We start from the raw sequence: 22,637 nt of genomic DNA, 5'->3' as shown, positions 1-22,637 counted from the left end.
TTTGTGTGTTTGTGCGTGTGTGTGTGTGTGAGTGCGTGTGTGCGCGTGTGTGTGCGTGTGTGTGTGTGTGTGTCGGCGTGCGTCCAAGACGATCAATACATTTTTAAGGTGGCTTTTAAGATATAGGTTTACACACTTAGGATTTCAGAAAACAAACACGCTACACCTAGCTCCAGCTGTGATTCCTCCATTTGAGCATGGGAACTGGTTTATAAGGGCGCCGTCTGGGAGGCATTGACCAAGAAGTAATAAAGTGCCACCTAGTGGCAGTTTCTATATTTTGTAAGATGAGTTGGATAGTTGGGGGGAAACTCGGAACACGCTGCTGGGTCCTTTGGTATTCCCCACTAGATTGTATTTAAAGGGAACGGCCGTATGACATGCTAGGAATTTATCCCCGGAGATCCACCTAACTTTTACTTTGGACGACCAAGTTTCATTATGGCAGTTACATTACACGGCGTCGTTGTAATATTGATTTTCTACGTCACAGGTGAGTAGTTATGGATCTGAACAAAGCAGCTAAGAAAATCGGACCTCGATTTTTTTTTAAGAAATATGTACTTTTTTAAAAAATGCTTTGTGTCTTCTCTTTTGGTGTAACCAACCATTTAAGCTCTTCACTCTACGGCGTTACTTAACTGCAACTGAATAGATAATTTTTGTTTGCTGAAAAAAGGCTTGCGGGCTAGATTCTAGACAGTTCTCTGTGAATCAGAAACAGTTGCATCTCCACAAACAATAACAATTTTATTAACCACAGATGGGCTGGGTTCCTGCAGATATGCCCCCGTTATGATGATCATCCATCTCCTCACTCAAGGAATCTTCACAACTCTGACTATAGGCTCAAACAAACAATACCAGATAGGGTTCTACCATAGCTTACTCTATGGCCTCCTGTATTTGCGTGTGTGTGTATTCAGGTTTCTTTCCTGTGTTAGAAGATGTTTTTGTCATTACAGTGTCACTTTTATCTCTACTACCAGCCTATTACTGTGTCACCAATACCTCCTGCGCAAAGCTATCTCCCCCCCCCCCCCCCCACACCCACACACACAAACACATAGTGAATTTCCTTAGAATCCACACGATTCAGATGATGAACACTAAAAGCTGGAAATAAATTAGATATTAAGAAATATATTTTAGTTCTTATATGACCTTGCTCAATAGTCATAGATGATCCCTGATATCAGATCAGAGATGTGTTTTTAATGCATTTTGTTGCACTACAGTGTTATAAGTCTGTAGTAGAACCACAATAAACATGGCTTTCAGAATATGTCAAGACCATCATGTATATTGGTAACAAGTCCTGTTCACTCTTCTCTTCTGGAGCTTTTCTGTTAAAGTCTCTGTGTGAAAAATGAGAAGAAGCTTTCACTGAATGGAACATTTCACCCAGTGAAATTGCTGAAAAGTGGAAAAGCAGCCAAACTACCGTAGGCTAAAATGTGTTCCAGGTTCCATATGAGCAACTCCAAAAAAATGCAATAATGTACTCCTAATTAAAACAGCTAATCTGGCTCCTCGATGCTGTCCTTGTGCCAAATGAAAGAGGTTGAGTCAAAGCAAGCATCACATTAATGTCATGCCAAAAACAAACTAGTGAAGATGGGGGGTGGGAAATATTCCCCTGTCTTCTAAACATAGTTTACGATCCCAGTGTGAGAGAGAGTGACTATAAGCATTAGCCACAAATGGCAAGCAAGAGTCTTACTGTATGGAAAGTTGTATTCACATCCGGAGAGACCGTGCTTACGTGGGCATAGTTCAGCCAACACAGCAGGAGGGCAGCAGTTTCAACATGTTTTTATAGTCTGAGCAAATTTGTTTGTTTTTGCTCAAACTTATGGTCAGAAAAGTCATTCACATTACATGGGTGGAAAGGATCACATTTACGACACAAAAGATCATAGCCCTGCATGAATCAGAGGAGGCCAAAGCAGAGTGTTGAAACTGCCAAAAAAAGATCGCTTTTCAGTACTCAACAAATGACTGAAAAAGCTAAGACATTTTGGCCTCTCTACAGACATCCATAGTTTTGCACTTCATTTTTAAGGCCCCCAGGGAGTGTTTGTGGGATCACTGTCTGCTTTACTGATCTTAAGTCCAGGTGAATCAGGAGTGGAATGCCACTGAGCTGCTCCACCAGAAACAGCACACGCAAACGATCAGTACAGAGCAGCATGGTGCTGGAGGGGAAACGCTTTTGAGCTTTTTGAGTTGAGAGGAACTAAACTGAACATAAACTTGACGGTGTGCCATTATAGTTTCAGCTGGAGCGGAGGAAATGTACAGTAACTATGAGCTGGTGTCAGAGGAAGAACCAATTGATGAAGGCCCAAGGCTGGACTACAACGGTATGTGTGTAAGCACGCACGCACGCAAGCACACACGCACACACACACACACACACACACACACACACACACACACACACACACACAAAACATTGGTAAGACATGCCAATGCATCAGAATTGAATTTCAGTAGAAAATGAATTTAAATCTTTCATCATTTTGACTGCCGACCACATCACCCAGTGTTCCACCTTTTCTCCAGCGACTCAGGTACTCAATGTGTTTTGTGGCCTCAGATCCAACCTGGTGTCATCTTCTGAGCCTGGCCAATGGGGAGCTGAGCTGCGTCTCCCCTCGGGGAAGAAGCTACCGCAGCACGCTAGGCACACGTTGCGAGATGACCTGTGACCGCGGGTACAAGCTCGTGGGCAAGTCCTCGGTTCTCTGCCTGGCCAACCGCCGCTGGTCCGGCACGGCTTTCTGCAGACGTACGTCCTCATCCTCGTTCCTTCTTTGTTTTACGGTGCCATCATATGGCCATTAAGCACCTACTGCACTTCAACCAGCCGTCACCCACACACACTCAAAGTGGGTCTTTGAAATCCTTTGAGACTGTAACTGATTTATGGCTACAAGATCAAAATGCACTTCCTTGAGGTTCTGGTGACTCCTATAGGAATACCACGTGATATTCGGTGGCATCACAGGTATCACAGCTGTCTTAAATGTTTATGTCAAGAATAAAACCTTTTCGAGCATCATATAGGTCAAAGTGTGTAATTAATGCCCCTCACGAGAGTACCTGCCCCCTCCCTTGTGTGTTTTCTGCAGAGAAACGCTGCCATGTGCTGCACTTGAACCCGCACGGCAGGTACACTTGCACCCAGGGTTTCGTGGTGGACTCCAGGTGTGATTACACCTGCGCAGCCGGCTACCGTATCATTGGACAACACTCTCGCACCTGCCAGCCAGACGGCTCGTGGAGCAGCATTGAACCCGTCTGTACAGGTACAGTTCCAGTTTATTTAGATAACACCCCAACATTTTCTTGGGGAATTCTTAAAGTGTTTTTCTTAGAGCAAGTCCTGATTCCCCATAATGAAACATACTTAAATTAAATCTTTCTCTCAATAAGATGGCCGTTAGTGATCCATGTGTTGCCTAGCTCCCCCAACATCCTGTCTCTACCCACACAGCAAACACACTCATCTCCACCCCAGCCATTCATATGCTTCCTTCCTCTCCATCTCTGGACTGCCTCCAACACCACAGATTATCTTTGACTGCACAGTCCTCTTCAAACGAAAATAAATCCTTGGTAATTAACTCATGCCAATGGAAAAGGGCCATATCTCTCTCTCTCTCTCTCTCTCTCTCTCCCTCCCTCCCATGTGGTATTGCAGGGTTAATTACTCAGTTTAGTTTCTTTCTTTCTTCAGATGATGATCCCCCAAAGATCAGGTGTCCTATGTCCAGAGCCAAGTACGCCGACCCGGGAGCACTCACCGCCAAGGTTGCCTGGGACCCCCCCGTTGCCACGGACACGGCTGATAAAGCACTTGAGTATGTCAACACTTTGTTCTTTTAGCTTCCGGTCTGCTCTTTTTATAAAAAGTACCATGTGTGCCATTGTTTCTCTCTGCAGGGTGATATTGGTGGGCCAAGGGCCCGACACAGCTTTTAAAGAAGGGGGCACCATTGTCCGGTATAAAGTGTACGATCTAGCAAGGAACAGGGCCGGCTGCAAGTTTATTGTTCGAGTTGTGGGTAAGGCACTAACTTACTTTACATAAAATGATTGTATTTATTTCTCTTAGTTTGAATTTGGCTGGATTCATCAACATATGTGGGGGGAAAAAAATAGACTAAAATTGAGAAATATCAGTCCCTTCTCATTACTGGCCTCTTTGGCCGGTTAATTAACTGCAGCCTGACCGAACTCATGCATCCGGAGCAATTGAGTTCGAGCTCCGTGGGTTGAGAGCATAACAATCATACATTTCTGTTCAATCAACTTAAAATAAACTTAAAGAACACAATTATTTTCGCCATGATCCTAATTAGACGTCACTTCCTTAATTTTTCATGAACAAAACATTCAAGTTCAAATATAACAGAAAAAGAAGTGTCACAGAAGGTCTCAGATTTCAGGTGAAATTACAACCTGTTCATATATTTGCACATTTAAAGTGATGTGTGCATGTAAAAATCATTAATGTGGTCGTTTTATTACCCCCTCCCCCCATGTTCTGCTCATGCTAAGTCAGAAGATGTGAGGTGCTAAAACCGCCCATGCATGGTTACCTGTCCTGCTCCTCGGACACCAATAACTACGGGGCGGTGTGTGAGTACCACTGCGACGGAGGTTATGAGAGGACAGGGACGTCGAGCCGCGTGTGCCAGTTTAACCACAGCTGGAGTGGCGCTCCTGCAGAGTGTAGACGTGAGTGTTGGACTGCCCTAAGAGCTGGATGAAACACACGGTCTGCATCAGGGTAGGGTAGTGTGGGCACTAATTCAGCTTTTTTCAGCTTTTTTTTTTATCATCTTTCAATGGTGTCGGAGTGCTGGGAACATTGTTCTGTACTCTCAATGAAATATGATAAGAATATTTATTTTCCGTATGATAAAATAAGAGCAGAGATTAATAAAATAGTTTGCATCTGATATTCTATGTTAAATATGTTAAACACTATTGCATATTGTTTTCCCTATTGCAAAGTCCTGGTATGATTTGATGGACATTAATGTCTATAGGAGTAACACGTGCATACACACACACACTCACCTTAAGTGTTCGTGTCTATACATTTAATGAATATGCTAACTAGTGTATTCTATTCCATAGAAATGGAGTTCAGGTCGAATGTAAAGACAGTCTCTGCTCTCTTGGATCAATTCTATGAGAAGAGGAGATTGCTAATCATCTCCACACCTGGTTTGATGAACCAGGAATACAGGCTGCAGAACCTCATGATACAGGTGAGGAGTAGTGCACACATATCTCATCGGATACGGTCAAAGTTCATCAAGATTGAATATTCCTACAGTTTTTGTCAGACCCACTTTGCAATTCACTTTCAGAAATCGCGTTGTGGCTTGGACCTGCGTCATGTGACTGTGATCGAGCTCCTGGGCTCGGCTCCTCAAGAGCGTGGCCGGATTAAAGCAAAACCACTTCATCCAGGAGTCATTGAGGGTCTCAGGTAACCAGGCCTCTGCCTTGAGGCTCCATGTAACATGGCCGATCAAATGATACTACAGCAAGTCCATATCCATGTTCAGTGCCTGGAAATTTTCAAATCAAGTTCAAATAGCCTTGGTTTCATCCAGAAGCGTTTGAGTGTACAGGTTTGTACACTCAAACGCTTTTTTTATAACGCATAATTATGGATGAAGATAACAGAGCTTGATGTGCTGTGGCTCATTTGAGACTAGACAAGAGTCAAAGCTGAATGCCTGAAGGCACAGGCCGATCTCCAAGTGTATACCGAATGTGTTTAGTGTGTGTGTAATTGAACAGTTCTCTAGTTACTGTTCTTCAAAAACAATTCAAGTTTGAATTCTAATGAAAAGCGGAGGAAAGGGACTCTTATTTTGGTGTTGTGTTTCTGTGCAGACAAGCCTTCAGGATCTCCCGCTCCTACTTCAGTATGCTGATTCTGGACAAAAACGGAGTGGACCGCGAGAGGTTCATCACCCCCATGTCCTCGGACGAACTCTTCGCCTATATCGATGACTTCCTGCTGGACGAGGAGGAACGGGACAGGCTGGAACTACACCGAGACTTCTGCACCTAACCCGATAGGGTGGCCCCCCTGGTTGTCATGACGATAAACTGATCAAAACTAGCTGACTGAGACCAGAGACGGAGGAAAGAAGATGTAATTAAGTTACACGATATAATGTGGTGTTAAGGTAGAACGTAACCATGTTACCAGTGTGAAATCACTATCACAGAATCTTAATATTTATTTGAGGGCCAGGCAATGCAGACAAACCTTTAAATTACATTTCAAAATAAATAAAATATCACCCATAGTTGGAATCTATCCTAGTAGTTTTATTGTGTTTCAAGTTTATTGTGCTATACTTCAAAACATTTACATATAAGGTTCAGGGATAACATTAAGACTTTACACAGCCTTTAAAAATATATATTTATTTTACATGGAGGTACATACTCAAACTAGTATCACTGTGTCATAAATACGGATGGATATGTTTTTCCAGATTAAAAACAAAATCATCCAAAGGCGGTATAGTTATGATCCGTATAATTTGAATATACTCACACCTATTGGTTAGGTTATTGGGCCGTGCAAAAAAAATATAGGTGGAGCATACAGAGCTATGTAAATATTTGTAATTCAATGAGAATGAGGTGGTGCATAGTTTGTGTTCAGCAGGCACTCTAGATGGTGTTGTTAGCTTTATGATCACAGGGAATTGGTCTCAAGGGGTAAGATCTGTTTGAAAACAGTCCCTTCCATTTCAGTGCGAGAACAAGGTTTGGAGTCCTTTTTTGGGGGTTTTACCCATGGTGGAACGCAGACGAAGAGTGCCCTCTGCCCAGGAGTCAGGGAACTGCATCATCTTCTCCCACACACTCACCTCCTCACCCTGGGAGTCCATTTCTACGCCGTCCTTCCCAACTGTTAGATTGCCTGGCAGTGGAAAAGATGGCAAAAAATATATATATATACAAAATTAGTATATATCAAAAGGTGTCCATATGTCCCTTTTATAATCATGCAAGCAGCATTGAATAACTACAATTCAAAATTCCTATACAAAATGCATAATTTAAAAGTCAGGACTGAAAATTGCCACTGTTTAGGCCTATGCATTTCAACAAAGTTTTATCTACAGCCCTGTGTGTGTATTTGTGGAAGGCGTTTCCCAGACAAACAGGGCCCATAAACCATGCGAAAGGGGAACAAGCTTCAGGCGGTGGAGCTGTTCCCTGGCGCTCGCGTACCTATGCCGGTGCTCAGACGCACACCTCCCATGAATTCGTTGCTGGCCACGGACTCCCTGTCCCAGACGGTGAGCTCCAGACACATGTCCCTGAGCTGCCCCAGGCTCAGCTCCTTGTACACAAACGTGTGGTCGTAGTGAGGGTTCAGGTTCTTCTTCACAACCGGCGTCTTCCTCTTGGTCGACTTGACGTTGGCGGGCAACAGGTGCCTGAAAGTATTGCAAGAAAAGGGAGTGTTGAAAATAGAGGAGGGAAATGTGAGCGAGTACATGGGACATTCATCAAATTCCTACATCTTATATTTATCTTGCTTCCTCTATGAATCTTTTATTATTTTTTAGTTTGACACTCACCCTTTCACAAAGGTGTCGGAGGTAGCTCCACCTTTAATTGCCACCAAATTCGTGGCCTCTTTGATTAGGACATGGAGTTCCGCTCCTTGCACTGCATGAGCTTTCTTGCCTAAGTCGAGAAATTCAGCATAAAAACAAACCTTTAGAATTTGTTTTGTTCTTTTATACATCATACCGCCACGCATAATGTAGTCTTACCTGAGAGTCGCTCGGCTTTTGCAGGCTTTTTTGGTGTAACATACTTCAAGCAGATGACCAACTCCCCCTTGTACTGTGCAAAGGCAGAGGCTAGCTCGGGAGAGGCTGTCTGTATAAAATAAACCACAGAAGACACACACACACCCACACAAAATGACACATCACTTATCTCCATCAATATTGACAGGATTTAAGATCAGCCTGCTTGGCGACAGACACCGCCCAAAATAGGGCAGAGTAGAGTTTGAAGACAAGAAACTCAAATAGAAACCCTTAGTCGCGTAACCATGCCTGAACGTAAGCTGTAGACACAAGCGTTCAAACGCAGCCGGAACATTTTGGCCTTTGGGAGTGTATTGGCCTTTGGGAGAGAAACACCCAAAGTATGAGATATTCTTGACCCGCAAAAATCCATATCCACCATCTGTTTTTTCGGATGGTGGTGCCATACCTTGGCCATGAGGACAACGCATTCCTCCTGGGGAGAGTCCAGGTCGCGCACGTCCAGGGTGATCATCACTTCGCCCAGGAAGGCATTCCGGCTCAGGCGGCCGTTGTGCCACACGGCAATGGCCAGGGTTTGGTTCGTCAGCTGCTGTCGACCGATGGAGTACTGGCGGAGAGGGAAGGAGCAGAGGATGAGAGATATAGGGGATATGGAGGAAAGAGGGGGAGGATAAGGACGTAGGGGTGGAACATCCCTACGGCTGTAAAAAGGATCCTTGAATTCAATCCTACATTAATGTTTGGAGTACTCAAACTGTTTTTAAGATCCAATCCACTCAAGATTTCCAATTGCTTCTTTCCTAATCCACATTTGAACTGAATCAAGTGTTGCATTCATCCAAATGAAACTAGTACATTCAAATGTTGAAACAGTATTTAGGCCTGTGCTGCATGATTAATAGTGACAAATAAGAAGACCAGAGTCAATATTCTGCCTAAAGTTTAAAGTCAACATTGATGGTATGCTTGTGTGGGTGTAGCAAGTCTGTATCGTGCGTGATATATATACTGTGTGTCAACACTCTAGTACAGGTTTAACTAAATGCTATATTAATGTATCATACTAGCACAATACTAGCAGAAAGATAAGTAGGCAATACAATTAATATTTAAAATTTTGTCAATAACATCCTTTGTAATAGTATGTTTTAACAAATCCAAAGTCAAAACTCATTTTCTTCAGAGACAAATATAGTCAATGATATAGACATGGTCTCCCGGTCAGCTCTCCTATGCTAATCAAGCTATAAAGTAAACACCTTAAGCGTCTCATTGTAGACTGGATTGGTAGTATTTCGCTTGATCACGGTTTTCCTTTTGCTCTGGCGAGACTTTTCGGGCAGAAGATAACACTTGACATACCTGAGAGACAAGGAAAAAAAGTTGATTCATTGTCATCCTGTGCAAATACCGCTGTAAAAACTTCACAAGAACCATTTGTTGACTAGATATAATGGCAAGACACATGGCGTGCAAGTAAAAATCAGATTGGTTATTTTGCAAAACTTTGCAAACATTGGAAGCCATCTTATCTAAGATCGTGGTGATCCTTGCACGCGGAGAGTGTGGTTTGAGGTAAACAAAGATTTACATTTGATGTTCACTTCCGTAGCTAGTTACTAGTTAGTTGTGTTTGTTCTGCACGTACAGCTCGGCTGCAGAGGCAAAACATCTAAATGCACAGGAGTGTGTGACAGTAGCGCATGCCATCTATATTTAGTATACCGTCATTGGTGTTTTATGGCCTGTGTCAAGAGGAAAGATAAGATAAGGGAAGCTAGCAATTTAGGTTTCCCTACTATCCAGAGAAAACGACAACGTTGCAAAGGATAGTCTGGTTGAGGTTGGGGCCTTTGACACCCAGCCGAAAGGTTCTGAGTTCGTATCCCAATGTCTGCAGTCTATGGGTATCCTTAAGCCAGATGGCAAACCCTTTCCTAATCCTCAATAATAATAATAATAATAATAATAATAATAATAATCAAAAGGCGCCTTTCTTGGCACTCAAGGACACCGTACAGAGGTACACAAAAGTCATTTGAAGGGAACACAATTGAAAAAAAAAAAAAAAGAAAGAAAGAAAATTTTAATAACAGACAGTAATTGGCATCAGGTGGAATAGGCAGTTTTGAACAGATGGGTTTTGAGATGTGATTTGAAAGGTGGAAATGATGCTTCTGAGTTCGGGTGGTAAAGCATTCCAGAGACGGGGAGCAGAGCGGCTGAATGCTCTGTGCCCCATGGTGGTGAGACGGGCAGAGGGTACAGACAGGTGCACGGAGGACGAGGATCTGAGGGAGTGGGAGGGAGTGGGTACGTGGACGAGGTCGGACAGATATGAGGGAGCAAGGGTGTGGATGGCCTTGAATGTAAACAGGAGGACTTTGAATTTGAGACGGAACTGAACCGGGAGCCAGTGGAGGGTGGTGTGACAGTGTATTAAAGGCTGAACTCAGGTTGAGGAGGATGAGGATGGTCAGAATCAGCTGCCGGAGGTCGTCAGTTATCTTGTAGTACTTTTTCAGTGCTATGGAGTGGGCGGAAACCGGACTGGAACTGATCATATAGGTTATTGTGGGATAAGTGAGAATGGAGTTGGGAGGCAACTGTTTTTTCAAGGATTTTAGAGCTGAATGGAAGATTGGAAATTGGACGGAAGCTGTTGAAGTTGGAGGGGTCGGCATCAGGTTTTTTCAGTATTGGTGTAATAGCTGCGGTTTTGAAGGTTTTAGGGAAAGTTCCAGTGGTAATAACATGCATCTGTACAGACCTTTGTATAAACGCTTGCTGAATGACCAAAATGTCCATCAGGTCAACCTCAGGTTATTGACCTTGGATTGAGGTTATCTCATCCCGCACAGCTGCGTTACCCTAACCCCCCCCCCCCCCCCCCCCCCCCCCCCCACACACCCCTCCCTCCCTACGTACGGGTTGCAGTGGCGGCGGGCTGCGTCACCATAGGCCAGGTCGTGGCACTCCTTGATGAAGACGATCAGGCTCTGCGTGTGTTCGTCGTAGCTGACCGTGTACACGATCTCCCCACTCACGTCCACCGAGTCGTAGTCCCCTGTGTCGCTGTAAATGCTCATGGTGCTTCCCATCGTCACCTGAAAGGTTAACGTAAACGCTTGTAGCAAGAGCAGAATCAATGTTCTGCCTCATGTTTAAAGTCAACGTTGATGATATGCTTGCGTGGGTGTAGCTGCATTGGGTATGACACACTGCTGTGTGTCAGCACTCTAGTACAGGTTTAACTCAATGCTAGATTATTGTATCAAACATTTCAGCTGTAAATGCTCATGGTGCTTCCCAGCGTGACCTGAAAAGGTTAACGGTAAACGCTTGTAACGTGTGCATCGTCAGCAAGTCCAAATCAGGGGGTTTTGTGAGAGCGTTTTGTGTTCTTTGGTCGTGTGATAAGGAAGCGCTGTTGTGAAACTCACCGATGAGCTCCGCCGACTGGTGGAAACTGCCTTTTTGTGCAGGTTGACCAAGCTGTCGATGTCCTCGTCCTCCTCATCCTGTAGCATCAACATTGAGCACCAAGTTTGTTAAAACCCGGTTCGAGTTCCCTCAAAACGTAAAACAAGCGTCACAGGAAAGAAACGGGTAATTTCAGAGAAACGGGGGAATGGGTCACCTGAATGTCGAGACCCGGGACAGAACGACTCCTGTGGCCCATGGCTGGACGGACACCCTCCTCCACCTCCTCACGGAGGTCCCGGGCGGAGGCGTGCACTGTAACACACACACACACACACACACACACACACACACACACACACACACACACACACACACACACACACACACACACACACACACACACACACACACACACACACACACACACACACACACACACACACGTTGACGGCGTTGGACCCAAGTGCTTTGCATTACTCTCCACTTACAAAACGTTCTTACCAGGAGTGTTTCTTCGCCGTATGCTCTTCTTGAACATGCCCTCGCCTTCTGAGGTGTCTTGGCTCCGGCCGGCCCGCTGCTCTTCAGGGGCCTTTTCGGGGGGTACAGGGATGCGGGTTAGGTGTTAAAAAAAAGTATAAAGCATAGAGATTTATACAATTATTTGCATCTTATGAATTGCTTAAACCTTGAGGTATTGTCTGGGATCGCACAGTGAGTTTCACCTACGCTGCCAGTAACTAGTGACTAGTTAACAATAGGATCTGTATCGGACTGCATAGAATAATAGCTCTAGTATGAGACAATGTTTCAAGATCTTCAGGTTTTTAAAACAAACAATTGTTCCCCCCTCGCCCCCCCCAGGGCTATCTGGTCCAGGAAACAGACCTTATCCAAGGAACCAAAGGCAGGCTCTCGCGCAGCAGCGTCAGAGGTAGAGTTGTGACTGCTTAGGCTGTCCGCTAAGCTCGACACATTCCCACTGGAGACATTGGACCCGGCTGGACTGGACTTGACCTTGCTTCTCCTGTGGGACAGCGCCACAAACATCAAGTTAGCATCACGTTTAGCACACAGACCGGCGTGGTGGTTGGGAGGTGCGTTGCGGTTCCTCACCTCAACGGTTCTGGGGTTGTGCTAGCCGACAGCGCCACGGTCTTCCTGCTCGACAGACTGGTTCCGTCGGCAGAATCGGCATCACTGCTCTGTGGTTTACTAACGTGTGGCGGGCTGATCCGAGGGGCACACACAGGGCTGTGTCAGGGGAGAGAGTCGGGGTTGTGTATGGAGTCAAGATTCGGATCGAAGCGGATAATAAACGGGATACGGTAGGGGTCAGGAAGCCAGACCGGGTCTTACTCTTCTCGGTCGGCAGCCGGCGGCGGCGGCTTCTGCCGGGGGGGCTGCCGTGGGTGTGGAACAGGCATGAGGGGGAGGGCCTTCAGTGGAGCTTCTTCTGAGGCACTCAACAGAATCTCCCCAGCCGTCTGGTGCTTCTTCACTAGCCAACGGAAGAGGTACACACATGTTGGTTCAACCAACGGTAATGGCTGTATATACGTATAACTAGGGCAGGGGATAACTATTGGCAAAAAATGTGTGATGGCACTTATCCCAACCAGTGTTTCACCAGAAATGACCTAGGTCACTACATATCTAGTTTCTTTTTTCTATTTGGTTACCAAAGACACAATTGTATTATGAATCACATTTCTTTTGGGTTTTTCCATTCCAGTTTCCACTGAAAACAAGATAACATTCTTGACAGAGCACTGCCATTTCCTCATTGAGAGCCGGGCTCTCCATGCCAGTTCCAGTACTCACGGGCTGCTGGCCTCTTCAGTGAGCTTCTCACTAGTTCATGGCCCTGCTTTGTGGAGAAGCGGTTCACCCTGTGGTCATAGAACCAGTCGCCTGTGCATTTCTTCAGGTCCCTGAAGAAATACAAAAGCATCAGCCCAGCTGAACGCCTAGTGGAGCACATCAACGCATTCAGCAAGAATTTGAATTGAAAGAATGTAGCAAGAGATGGAAGGATTAGGAGGTGATTTCCGTAGAATTGCAAGAACGCTAAATTCCAGATTTCATGGTTAGGAGTCGCTGAAGCCAAATCAAACAGAATCACACCATCAATTGCTGATGGCGACGTTCACAGCGTTGTTATTTGGCAGGGTTGGCAAGCTGAGCGAGAGTTAGTGCGGTGGAACGCGAAGGAAGGAATCTTGCTTACGCTTCTTTGGCACACACAGTGCAAAGGCAGGATCCGTCGGCGCGCGGTGACCGGCATTTTGGGCACACATTGTGTTTACACGCCCTGCACTGACTGGAGCCGAGAGACAGTCTACTAAAGGCCTGCTGGCAGCGACCGCAGCTGCGCTGACTGTACCTTCCACTGCCACGCTTGGCCCCTTTCCTCTTGGTGTCCTGCAGGTCCGACTTCAGCTTCCTGCGATGGAAAGCGGAAACAGGAATTTCAGTTCGACCCCTGTCAAATCTATTTGTTCATCGTGATAAGTTAGAGCAAGGTCAAAACACAGACCCTTATCAGCACCAAATTGCTGTTGGGCAATAATGTTTGTTGACCAATATGCTGTTTAATCAGGTTGGTTTCATGAAACAACCGCCACAAATACATGAAAGCATTTATTATAAACTATGCTGGATACTACTTCGTTCCCTTTAGTGAGTGTCCGTAATGCAGTGGGATTCAGTGAAGTGCTTTTAATGTCTTGATTTCTCTAGAGCAGAATTTCGTAAAAGCTTCAAGTTCAAAGCAAAAGAAAGGGTTTGACAGTACATTATACAATTCAAGGGACTACACTAGATCACTCTTTGTCATACTGCAGGTGGTAGGCAGGATTTTGTTTCGTGAAAAAGACAATAATTTTAAATCATGTAAATACTAGATTAATTGGGTTCCTGCACTAGATAATCTGTGGGCCTATATTAAATGATTTTGGTTCTATACTAGAAGATTTGTTTACTATAAAAGATATTCTGAGGACATATGCTAAAGATTTTGGTACCCATGCTAGAGGATTTTGGGTCCCATTGTATATGATTTTGGTTCCTCTACTCAATGATTTCGTGTCCTTTACTAGATGATTTTGGTTCCCATACTAAATGATTTTGGTTCCCATAATAGATGATTGTGGGTCCTCTACTAGATGATTTTGGGTACCATACTAGATGATTTTCGTTCTCCTAGATGATTTTTGGTTCCCATACGAGATGATTTTTGGTTTCAATACTAGAGGATTTTGGTTCCCATACTAGATGATTTTTGGTTCCCCTAGATGATTTTTGGTTCCCAAAGATGATTTTTGGTTCCCCTCACCGAATGCGTTGCTCCTCGTTCTTCCTCAGCTCGGCGTCACGGTGCAGAACCTCCACGATCAGCTCCCGCTCTGCCTCTGTGAGGTAGGCCAGGTTAATCATTTCTTCCACCTCGGGCATGCTGACTACTTCATGGGTCCTTCGTGGAAAACTGCCGAGTTCCAGGGCCGTTTCCTTGAAACTGAGTAAATGTAAATGTTGATCTTGGATTAGAAAAAAAAAAGAAAACACATTCTGGAACCCAGGTCATTTCTTTGTGCTTATAGTGCTCACAGTAGGGCAACTCTTTGCACACACATCCTCGATGCCTACATCAGAGTACCAAAATGTGTCCCTAAATGGTGTTTCAAGACGTTTGGATAGTAAAGTAGTAAACTCACTATTTCGCAGGTCTACCAGGAATGTGCTATTCCTCAAAGCGCAGAGGAAACCAACGGGCAAAGATAATAGTTGCACTGTGTGGTCAATGGAACACTAGCTGGTCAATACCAGGTCAATAGCTGGTAGATGACCTGCCTCCTCTTCCATGCGGTGAAGCGCAGACGGCACTGTTGGAAATTGTTCATTAAAACAAAAAGAAATGAGTGAATATTAGTATTGCCAGACTTGCATAACATAAAATAAACCACATCAGATTATGATTAAATACATGACTAAAGGAACTAGGGAAAACTTGTTCTAAGGTTCACAAACAATCCAGATGACATGTGTGCAAACAAAAAAGGCACATTATGTCATGTGCTGCTAAATTTTCCCATTGGGCTTGAACATGAAGAAACTGGTCAATATTAGTTTAACATGACATTCAATTAAGGAGACAGGCCATGACAGGCCATCATCTGTCTTGGAAATCCCACAGGGACCTCCATAAAGGTCCCTCTGGGAACCAACCATGATAGACACACGAAAACATGACCAACACTTGATCGCCTCTGCATCGCAGGAAGGTTGCCACCCTCTAACGACACAAACAGACGGGTGGAGCCCACTGAATCATCAGTTAATGACGATGTCAGGTCTATCATACATTCCCGAAATTATACTTCGCTCTTTTGAGAAAAGCAGTAGCTAATTTAGTAATTATATAGAAACCCAGTAAAAATACCGATATCTACCGTCTTCTAATCCTCGAGTCAAACAAATTTAAGCGGATGGCAGAGGAACAGTGAAGGTAACGCGTTGCAGGAGATTAACAAAAGGAAATTGTAACTCGATGGTTATCGTAAATGAAACCGGTTATTAGAAAATTGCAGCTAGTCCTAGGTAGGTCAATTTCAGCACAGTTACGTGCAAAGTCTATGTGAATGACAACGTGTCTCAAAAACAATACAGCAATAAAATAAAATCCAAAAGGTCAAATTGAAAATACACGCCGTGTAGCCCAGTGAAGAACCGTGTTGTAACTTTTAAGGCATACATATAGCCTATCTCACAAAGCAATTAAATAACCCACATCGTATAGGTATCAGTCTAAAACACACACATTAGACACATCAGGAGAAAATTGAAAAAGCCTAAGTACGCCATACATAATCACAAAAACACTTTGTTTCCGTAAAACGACACACCTGTTAAAAGGTATGTTCCTCTCCGCGAAAAGACTTCGCTTTCCTGACATGTGCGACATGCAAGTCAACTATGAAGCGAAACACAATAAAAGTAATACAAGTAAGAGTTGTGAGGAACTTGACAAATCTGTTACCTCCCAAACGATCCAATATACTAGTTGGGCTGCAGACCCCTTAAGCCTCTGTGACCGCTTTAAAACCTAGAGTGCCTGCGATGTTGACTTTATGTTAAGCCGGAAGATAGGAAAGTTAGTGCATAGTTGGCTGCAGGCGAGGCAGCCAGTAAGGCAGACTAGTTTCCATGACAGGTGCATTTCATTGGCTTGAGAAACAGGCTCCTCGTGAAAGATGAGGGGGAAACCGGGAAACCCGACCCACAGAGGTGTGTTTTGAGCTGTTAAGGAAGAATTACTGAGGACAGAGGAACCTCCCTTTCCAGGACATTTCATAACTGAAGTTCATTTTTTTTAATACTTCAACATAATGCTGTCTTTTTTTTTTTTTACCTAAAGAGGGGTGTGAAAGGAACCTTTTCGAAAAAAAAGAAATAAAGAGAACTTTAATGATTAGTCCCCGAGTTTAAATAGACATATGGGCCTATGGCCATGCCTATGACGATTGACCTCTGCTGCCGACCAGTGGAAGAATGATGAAGTATTTAATTGTATAGACCAGTGGTATTCACTATTTTTTTCAGGAGAGCCGCACTGACAGGACGACGTCAACAGGAGAGCCATTTTTACCGCAAAGTATCAAAAGCTATAAATCCAGTCATAAATAAGTATGCCTGCTTGATAATATGTCCTTCCTGAAGCAGTGTTTCCCACAGAATTTTGTGAAACTGTGGAGGGAACCCGGTCCTTAGCGGGGTCCGGGGGCATGCTTCCCCGGAAGAAAATTTGGTACATTTTAACCTGGAATGCATCAATCTGGTGCACTTTGAGAGGAAAATTAAGACTTGTGTGACTGTGTGCTATTTTCTGGAATAATGTGGAGACACTGGGTCACATAACGTGGAAGCTATTGAAGAATCAGTTAATAAGAATAAGTCCATCCAAAGAGCACATTCTCTCTTGTTATGCAGGAAACCCGCCAATCTGGCAACCCCGCTGTCAGCGTAGAGCCGAGCAAGTTTAAAAATATTTTCTAGACAAGGCTATATTTCCACCTTTTAATGCCGCTGTTGATTTATTTTTTAAATAATTGTTTGTATTGTTTTTTTAAATATCTGTATTCACTGCATGATCATATCACTGTATATTTTTACCGCCATGCGAGCCGCAAATAGAGGCTTGGCGAGCCGCATGTGGCTTGCGAGCCGCGCAATGAGTAATGCTGGTATAAGTAAACTCTGCAAATGGTTGTTACACGCAACGCCACACAGATGTACAGAAGGCCAACAAAAAAAGAAACAAAACGACACAGATTTTATACAACTATATAGGCTATTTATTTTCAAGCGATATATTGAACTACCCCCCAGGTGTCATATATCTATAGGCTATATCGATTTTTTTTTTCAAGCGATATATTTGACCTACCCAGGTTCAATATATCTATAAGCTATAAGAGGCGTAAGTAGCGCCACCTAGAGGCCAACTCTCCTAACAACATGGTGGTATTTTAATTGAGGTGCGAGTCTTTTCTAACCTGACCATCGCCTGATGAATTTCGTTCCACCTGGCATGAGTGGAGCCAGGTGGAACGAAATTCATCTGGCGAGAGTCAGGTTAAGCCTTTTCTGCTAACCGTGTGAAGTTTCGCTGTCTTTATTTTAACCGGGAATAAATAAACGACCCACCTACTCACGCACGCTATGCTTTGTGTTTGTTGTCCCACTCGCATTCACAAAGCAGTATATGATGAAGCAAAAATATATGATGACAAAATGATGAGGCTTATTACCATAGCTACTTATAAAATACATGCATGTTTTTGCAAGCATTCAACTGCAATAAGAAAAAGTTTGATGACGTTTAGTACATGAACGTAAATAGCAACTGAGGGTCCCTGACAGGTGGCCCCTGTGTGAAGCCTTTAGGCTTCTAATGATCCAAAAGTGAACTGCAATCTAACCGAAAGTCTCCCCCCATAATTTACATTATGAGCATTTAGCAGACGCTTTTATCCAAATCGACTTACAATAATTACATTTGTCAGAAGAAAGAGAAACAATATATCACTTTCGGTACAGTAAGGATGTTCGTGGACCCAAGTGCCAAGCACTAACAATTGTTAAGTTAACCCATTTCCCGTACACAACAAAGACAACTAGGATAAGTTGCTACACAATGCTAAGAACTATTTTTAAGTGCCAGGACGTACAACATTCAATAGGTGCGTACATTAAGTGTCAGTAATAAATGCCATAATGTACAATATGTAGGACAACTTGATTGTCTGTCGACTAACTGTTAGTTTTGAAAGGTGAATTTGATGTGTGTGAGAGCAAGACCTAACCTATGGCAGGCATCATTATTGGATCTTTGGTGGTGGTTACTGTAGAATAAACCACTGTTTATAAATGCATTTGATAAATAAATGTTTTTCCCTAAATTTGTTTCTGAAGGAGAGTACACTACTGGGAAAGAAGGTAGATTTGAGGCTTAGTATCAAACAAGACCTTTTATTGTATTCATACAAATAAAAAAAACACATACTTAAAAAGGTAGCGGTAGATCTTGGGTATGAAGTATCAAACAAGTAAAGTCAAGTATACATATAAGAATAAATATCAAATAAAGTATTGCGGCGATCACGGCCGTGGTCTTTGTGTTTCGGGTGGCTGCAAGGGATTCTGGGACCGGTCGGACTCTCCACGGTTGGACTGAGCGCCCTCCTGTGTCTGGGTCACCCGGTAATCATGAGTGTGGTTGAAGGGGTTATTTGGGGGGGGTGTTGCACCTGGGTGACGGGTGGGGTCGGCTGGAGCGACACCGTCACCGAGGCAATCGTGTCCGGGGTTGGGGCATGTGATGTTTGAGGATTGCCGTTACTACCTTCGAGTCTAGGAGATACCAAAAAACAAACTCAAACAGTACAAACACAGGATTTCCTTTGACTATCAAGCCCGAAATAGGTCAAGAAAGCCATCAGGGTGATCCTTGGTCAAAATAATAAACACAACAGACTTAAAACTAAATAATCGTTCTAAATGCTCCAAAGAAATACAAAGGGGAGGCCTAGATCAATAAAAACTGGAGAAAATGGGGCACCAAATGAAAGGCCGCTCACCTCTACCTGCTTCCTACTGCTTAAAGAAAACTTTAACCCATAGACCAAATATGGCAACAGGCAGAAATACCTAATAAAGCAGAACAAGTGACCAAGGGCCACTGTGGCAACAAACAGAGCACATAACACAGCAAACTGGCAGGGACACAAAAGTGACACAAAAAAACAAAACCCCACGAATACGTAGGAACGTAACAATTGTCACGTGCTAAATAAAGGCAACGCTCAGGGTTGTGCGGTATATGGGGCATGAGAGACGCAAACACCATATTGGTGTCAGAAGTAGGATGTTACCGGAGAGTATGAGGGGGATGATAGGGAATTTATAGAGTGGGAGATACCCACTCTGGCTGCGGCCGAAGGCTGAGCCCACAGAGGAGCCAACAGTGACACCTAGTGGCCGGGATCGGCCGGGGAACTGCTGTCAGTCGTCGAGCGCTCCCTGGTGGCCATGCCACCAGCCAGGCTGCCTCAGTTCTCTGGGGCACGATGGACTCTTCGACCATTCAATATGGACTCCTATATTGAGAGGCTGGTGCAGCATATGGTGATTCAGGTCCCATTCCACACACACACACACACACACACACACACACGCCCAAAAGAAGGCCCCTCCAATACCGTTCGCCTGCACATGGAGCACCGCGGTCGAACTCCACTGAACAGCGGATACCAAGACAACACAGAGTGATGGCTCAAAACTGTTGGTCATTATAACAACACAGAAAAGAAGAATGACTCACCTGGGGGGCTCATATTACGGTATGTGTCCCCAATGAACCACAATCTGGTGTGTGTGCGTGCTTGCGTGTGTTGGGTGGGAGATTCAACAGACCAGTAATTAGATAAAATATATAGAATTATTTGACAGTTTGATAAAACGTTATTGTCTAAAGAACAAATAAGTAAAAGACAACATACTGTATATCTTATTCAGTAATTGTGTTTGGTTCTTTGTAATAACGTATTGTGCATAGGCGAACAATACCAGGGTCACATCTTTAGCGTTGACTATATCCTAAATTTATCAGAGCCTTGTTTCCAGATTCCGTTGTCAACATGCGTTACCCACCTGTGGTCTACAAGCAACATGGTCACCGATGGAGTCCTGAATCGGTCTCTGGATACACCATCGCAAGACGTTTCGCACCGCCATGCCCTTTGAAACTACTGGCGACAAACCTGGGGTAATTGAAAATTGGATGACCGGATGGGTACACATGAGTTTACCCATGGACATGAGTTCAAGCCAGCCAGCAGCCTCGCTGGCTGGCTGGATATCATGATGGGTCATAGAAAGTACTGCAGTACTTCCTATGACCCCTTATATCCAGCCAGCCTCGCTTCTACACATATTGGAATATAAACAAGTCTTACAAATCGCCATTGTTGTGGGTAACATGGCGATACAAAGAGGCACGGAACGCAGTCCATTCATACAATGAAACGATTTAGAATGTTGTGACGAGTAGTCAGTCAACGTGGTTTACGAGCTACGTAATGGATCCAAACATGGTTTCTAGTCGGACGATCATGTTCAACGGACTAACCCAAACGACAGAATTCTAAATACAAACGGACTTTCCTCTATTATTATTATTATTATTATTATTATTATTATTATTATTATTATTATTATTATTATTATTATTATTATTAATATTTGCATCATAAAAATAATATCGTAGAAGCTGTCATCGGTCAATTTACGGTAAATCACGAATTGCTTTCGTTAGACTAAATGTAGCTCGCATGTTACCAAACCTCAAGTCCACTTGCCTGAATCAAGGTTGGGCGGAGCCAGGAGAAAAACAATAACATACATCTGCCTGCAGTAGGGCCCATGCATGGAGGCTCCCATTTATAAAGAGATGCACCATAATATACATTTACATGGTGTAAATAAGCCTAGTTCTTTCGATCATTCACATAAAAACATTCTATGTTCAGTCTACTCCTCGAATCAGTCCAATCAAAACATGAACTTTTGAACCTGTGATATTAACCTTTCAATCTAATTATTATGTCAGCAGTTACCTTTGCCTGCTTTAAAGGTGATGGGGTAAGGGGACTAGGACATTGACTGCTGTCTTTTTTTTTTAGAGTAACTATTAATATTACTATTAATAAATACAATTTATAAACTAGCAGTTTAAGAAAATAAATTTGTTGGAAATGTGTTCATATTTGTATTTATGCATTCATTATAATTGTTCCTTCATTCAGTTAAAATTGTGTGTAGACCAACAATAAAAATATGATACATATGCAGCAGATTATTTAAGGACTATCGATTCTTGCACCACTATGTGAATTCCTTTGTTCAGACACGATTAATAAATCTAAATCAAACAAATGAACCTTGCCAAGTGAGGATGTGAGTCCAGTGATTAAATGCCTTGATGTACTCTTTCAGACATTGAAATTGATATTAATCAACATGTTATCTTGTCGGCCAAATATTGGTCCAACCTTCTCATTGTTTTTGCAGCTATCCTGATGATGCTTTCTATTTAGAACTATTGATAATCTTAGTTGGACTTTCATTTTCAACATGTTATTAAACATTACTTTTGTGCAGATTGAAGGAGCATACCACCCTTCACACACACATTTGCACATTTAGTGTGCAATGTGTGAACATGTAACTTGTATATATATAACATGTAACTGAACATGTAACCCAGTATTGTGAATATATATTCACAATACTCATGCAAGTTCATAGAGATAGTCAATTGTAAAACACACACGCACGTAAGCACGCACACACACACACACACACACACACACACACACACACACACACACACACACACACACACACACACACACACACACACAGACATACAGGCAGACAGACACACACACACACACACACACACACACACACACACACACACACACACACACACACACACACACACACACACACACACACAGAGTAGGGTTGCAGGGTCCTCTACTTCTGCAAAATAATGTTAACAAAGTTGATCCAGAAAAAATCTACATGGATCTAAATAAAAACATCTGCTGCATGCTTTGAGTGAGAATAGGCGATGAGTTTGATGCTATTGATAAAGTAAGCGTTAACAACGGTAGGTAAATTTCACATCGTCGTTCATTCATATCATTGTAAACGATGTGATGACAGTGGCGTTTCCTTGAATTCACCGTTTTGTATGTCTGTGGTCTATGTTATGGCCTAAGGCAGTATTTGAAGCAAGAC

The 22,637-nt window shown here is 43.4% G+C and overlaps 2 protein-coding genes across 3 annotated transcripts; one reads left to right on the top strand and one right to left on the bottom strand.

The window, feature by feature from the left end:
* The first annotated feature begins 316 nt into the window (after window positions 1-316).
* On the top strand, window positions 317-6,174 carry srpx2 (sushi-repeat containing protein X-linked 2). The gene is made up of 10 exons (XM_079745170.1): window positions 317-493; window positions 2,277-2,366; window positions 2,603-2,794; window positions 3,138-3,314; window positions 3,746-3,869; window positions 3,952-4,073; window positions 4,570-4,749; window positions 5,155-5,288; window positions 5,391-5,512; window positions 5,926-6,174. Exons 1-10 carry the CDS (start codon window positions 442-444, stop codon window positions 6,104-6,106), a joined length of 1,374 nt encoding a protein of 457 aa, XP_079601296.1. The 5' UTR covers window positions 317-441; the 3' UTR covers window positions 6,107-6,174.
* A 198-nt stretch (window positions 6,175-6,372) lies between these two features.
* Window positions 6,373-16,464, bottom strand: sytl4 (synaptotagmin-like 4). 2 transcript variants are annotated; one of them, XM_079745168.1, is made up of 18 exons: window positions 16,309-16,464; window positions 14,987-15,154; window positions 14,608-14,787; window positions 13,501-13,716; window positions 13,095-13,204; window positions 12,630-12,771; window positions 12,387-12,524; window positions 12,159-12,297; window positions 11,772-11,862; window positions 11,485-11,582; window positions 11,288-11,365; window positions 10,773-10,951; window positions 9,104-9,206; window positions 8,290-8,451; window positions 7,839-7,947; window positions 7,641-7,749; window positions 7,288-7,496; window positions 6,373-6,973 (listed from the first exon to the last, which is right to left on the bottom strand). In XM_079745168.1, exons 3-18 carry the CDS (start codon window positions 14,724-14,726, stop codon window positions 6,801-6,803), a joined length of 2,175 nt encoding a protein of 724 aa, XP_079601294.1. In that variant the 5' UTR covers window positions 14,727-14,787; window positions 14,987-15,154; window positions 16,309-16,464; the 3' UTR covers window positions 6,373-6,800. The 2 variants fall into 2 exon arrangements, with proteins under 2 accessions (XP_079601294.1, XP_079601295.1); XM_079745169.1 differs by having other exon boundaries at window positions 13,657-13,716.
* Between the last annotated feature and the right edge of the window lie 6,173 nt (window positions 16,465-22,637).

This window comes from Pollachius pollachius, assembly GCF_949987615.1.
Source record: "Pollachius pollachius genome assembly, chromosome: 10".
NCBI classification, from domain to species: Eukaryota; Metazoa; Chordata; class Actinopteri; order Gadiformes; family Gadidae; genus Pollachius; species Pollachius pollachius.
The sequence above is the reverse complement of the archived record's forward strand: the minus strand, read 5'-3'. Positions and strand labels throughout refer to the sequence as shown.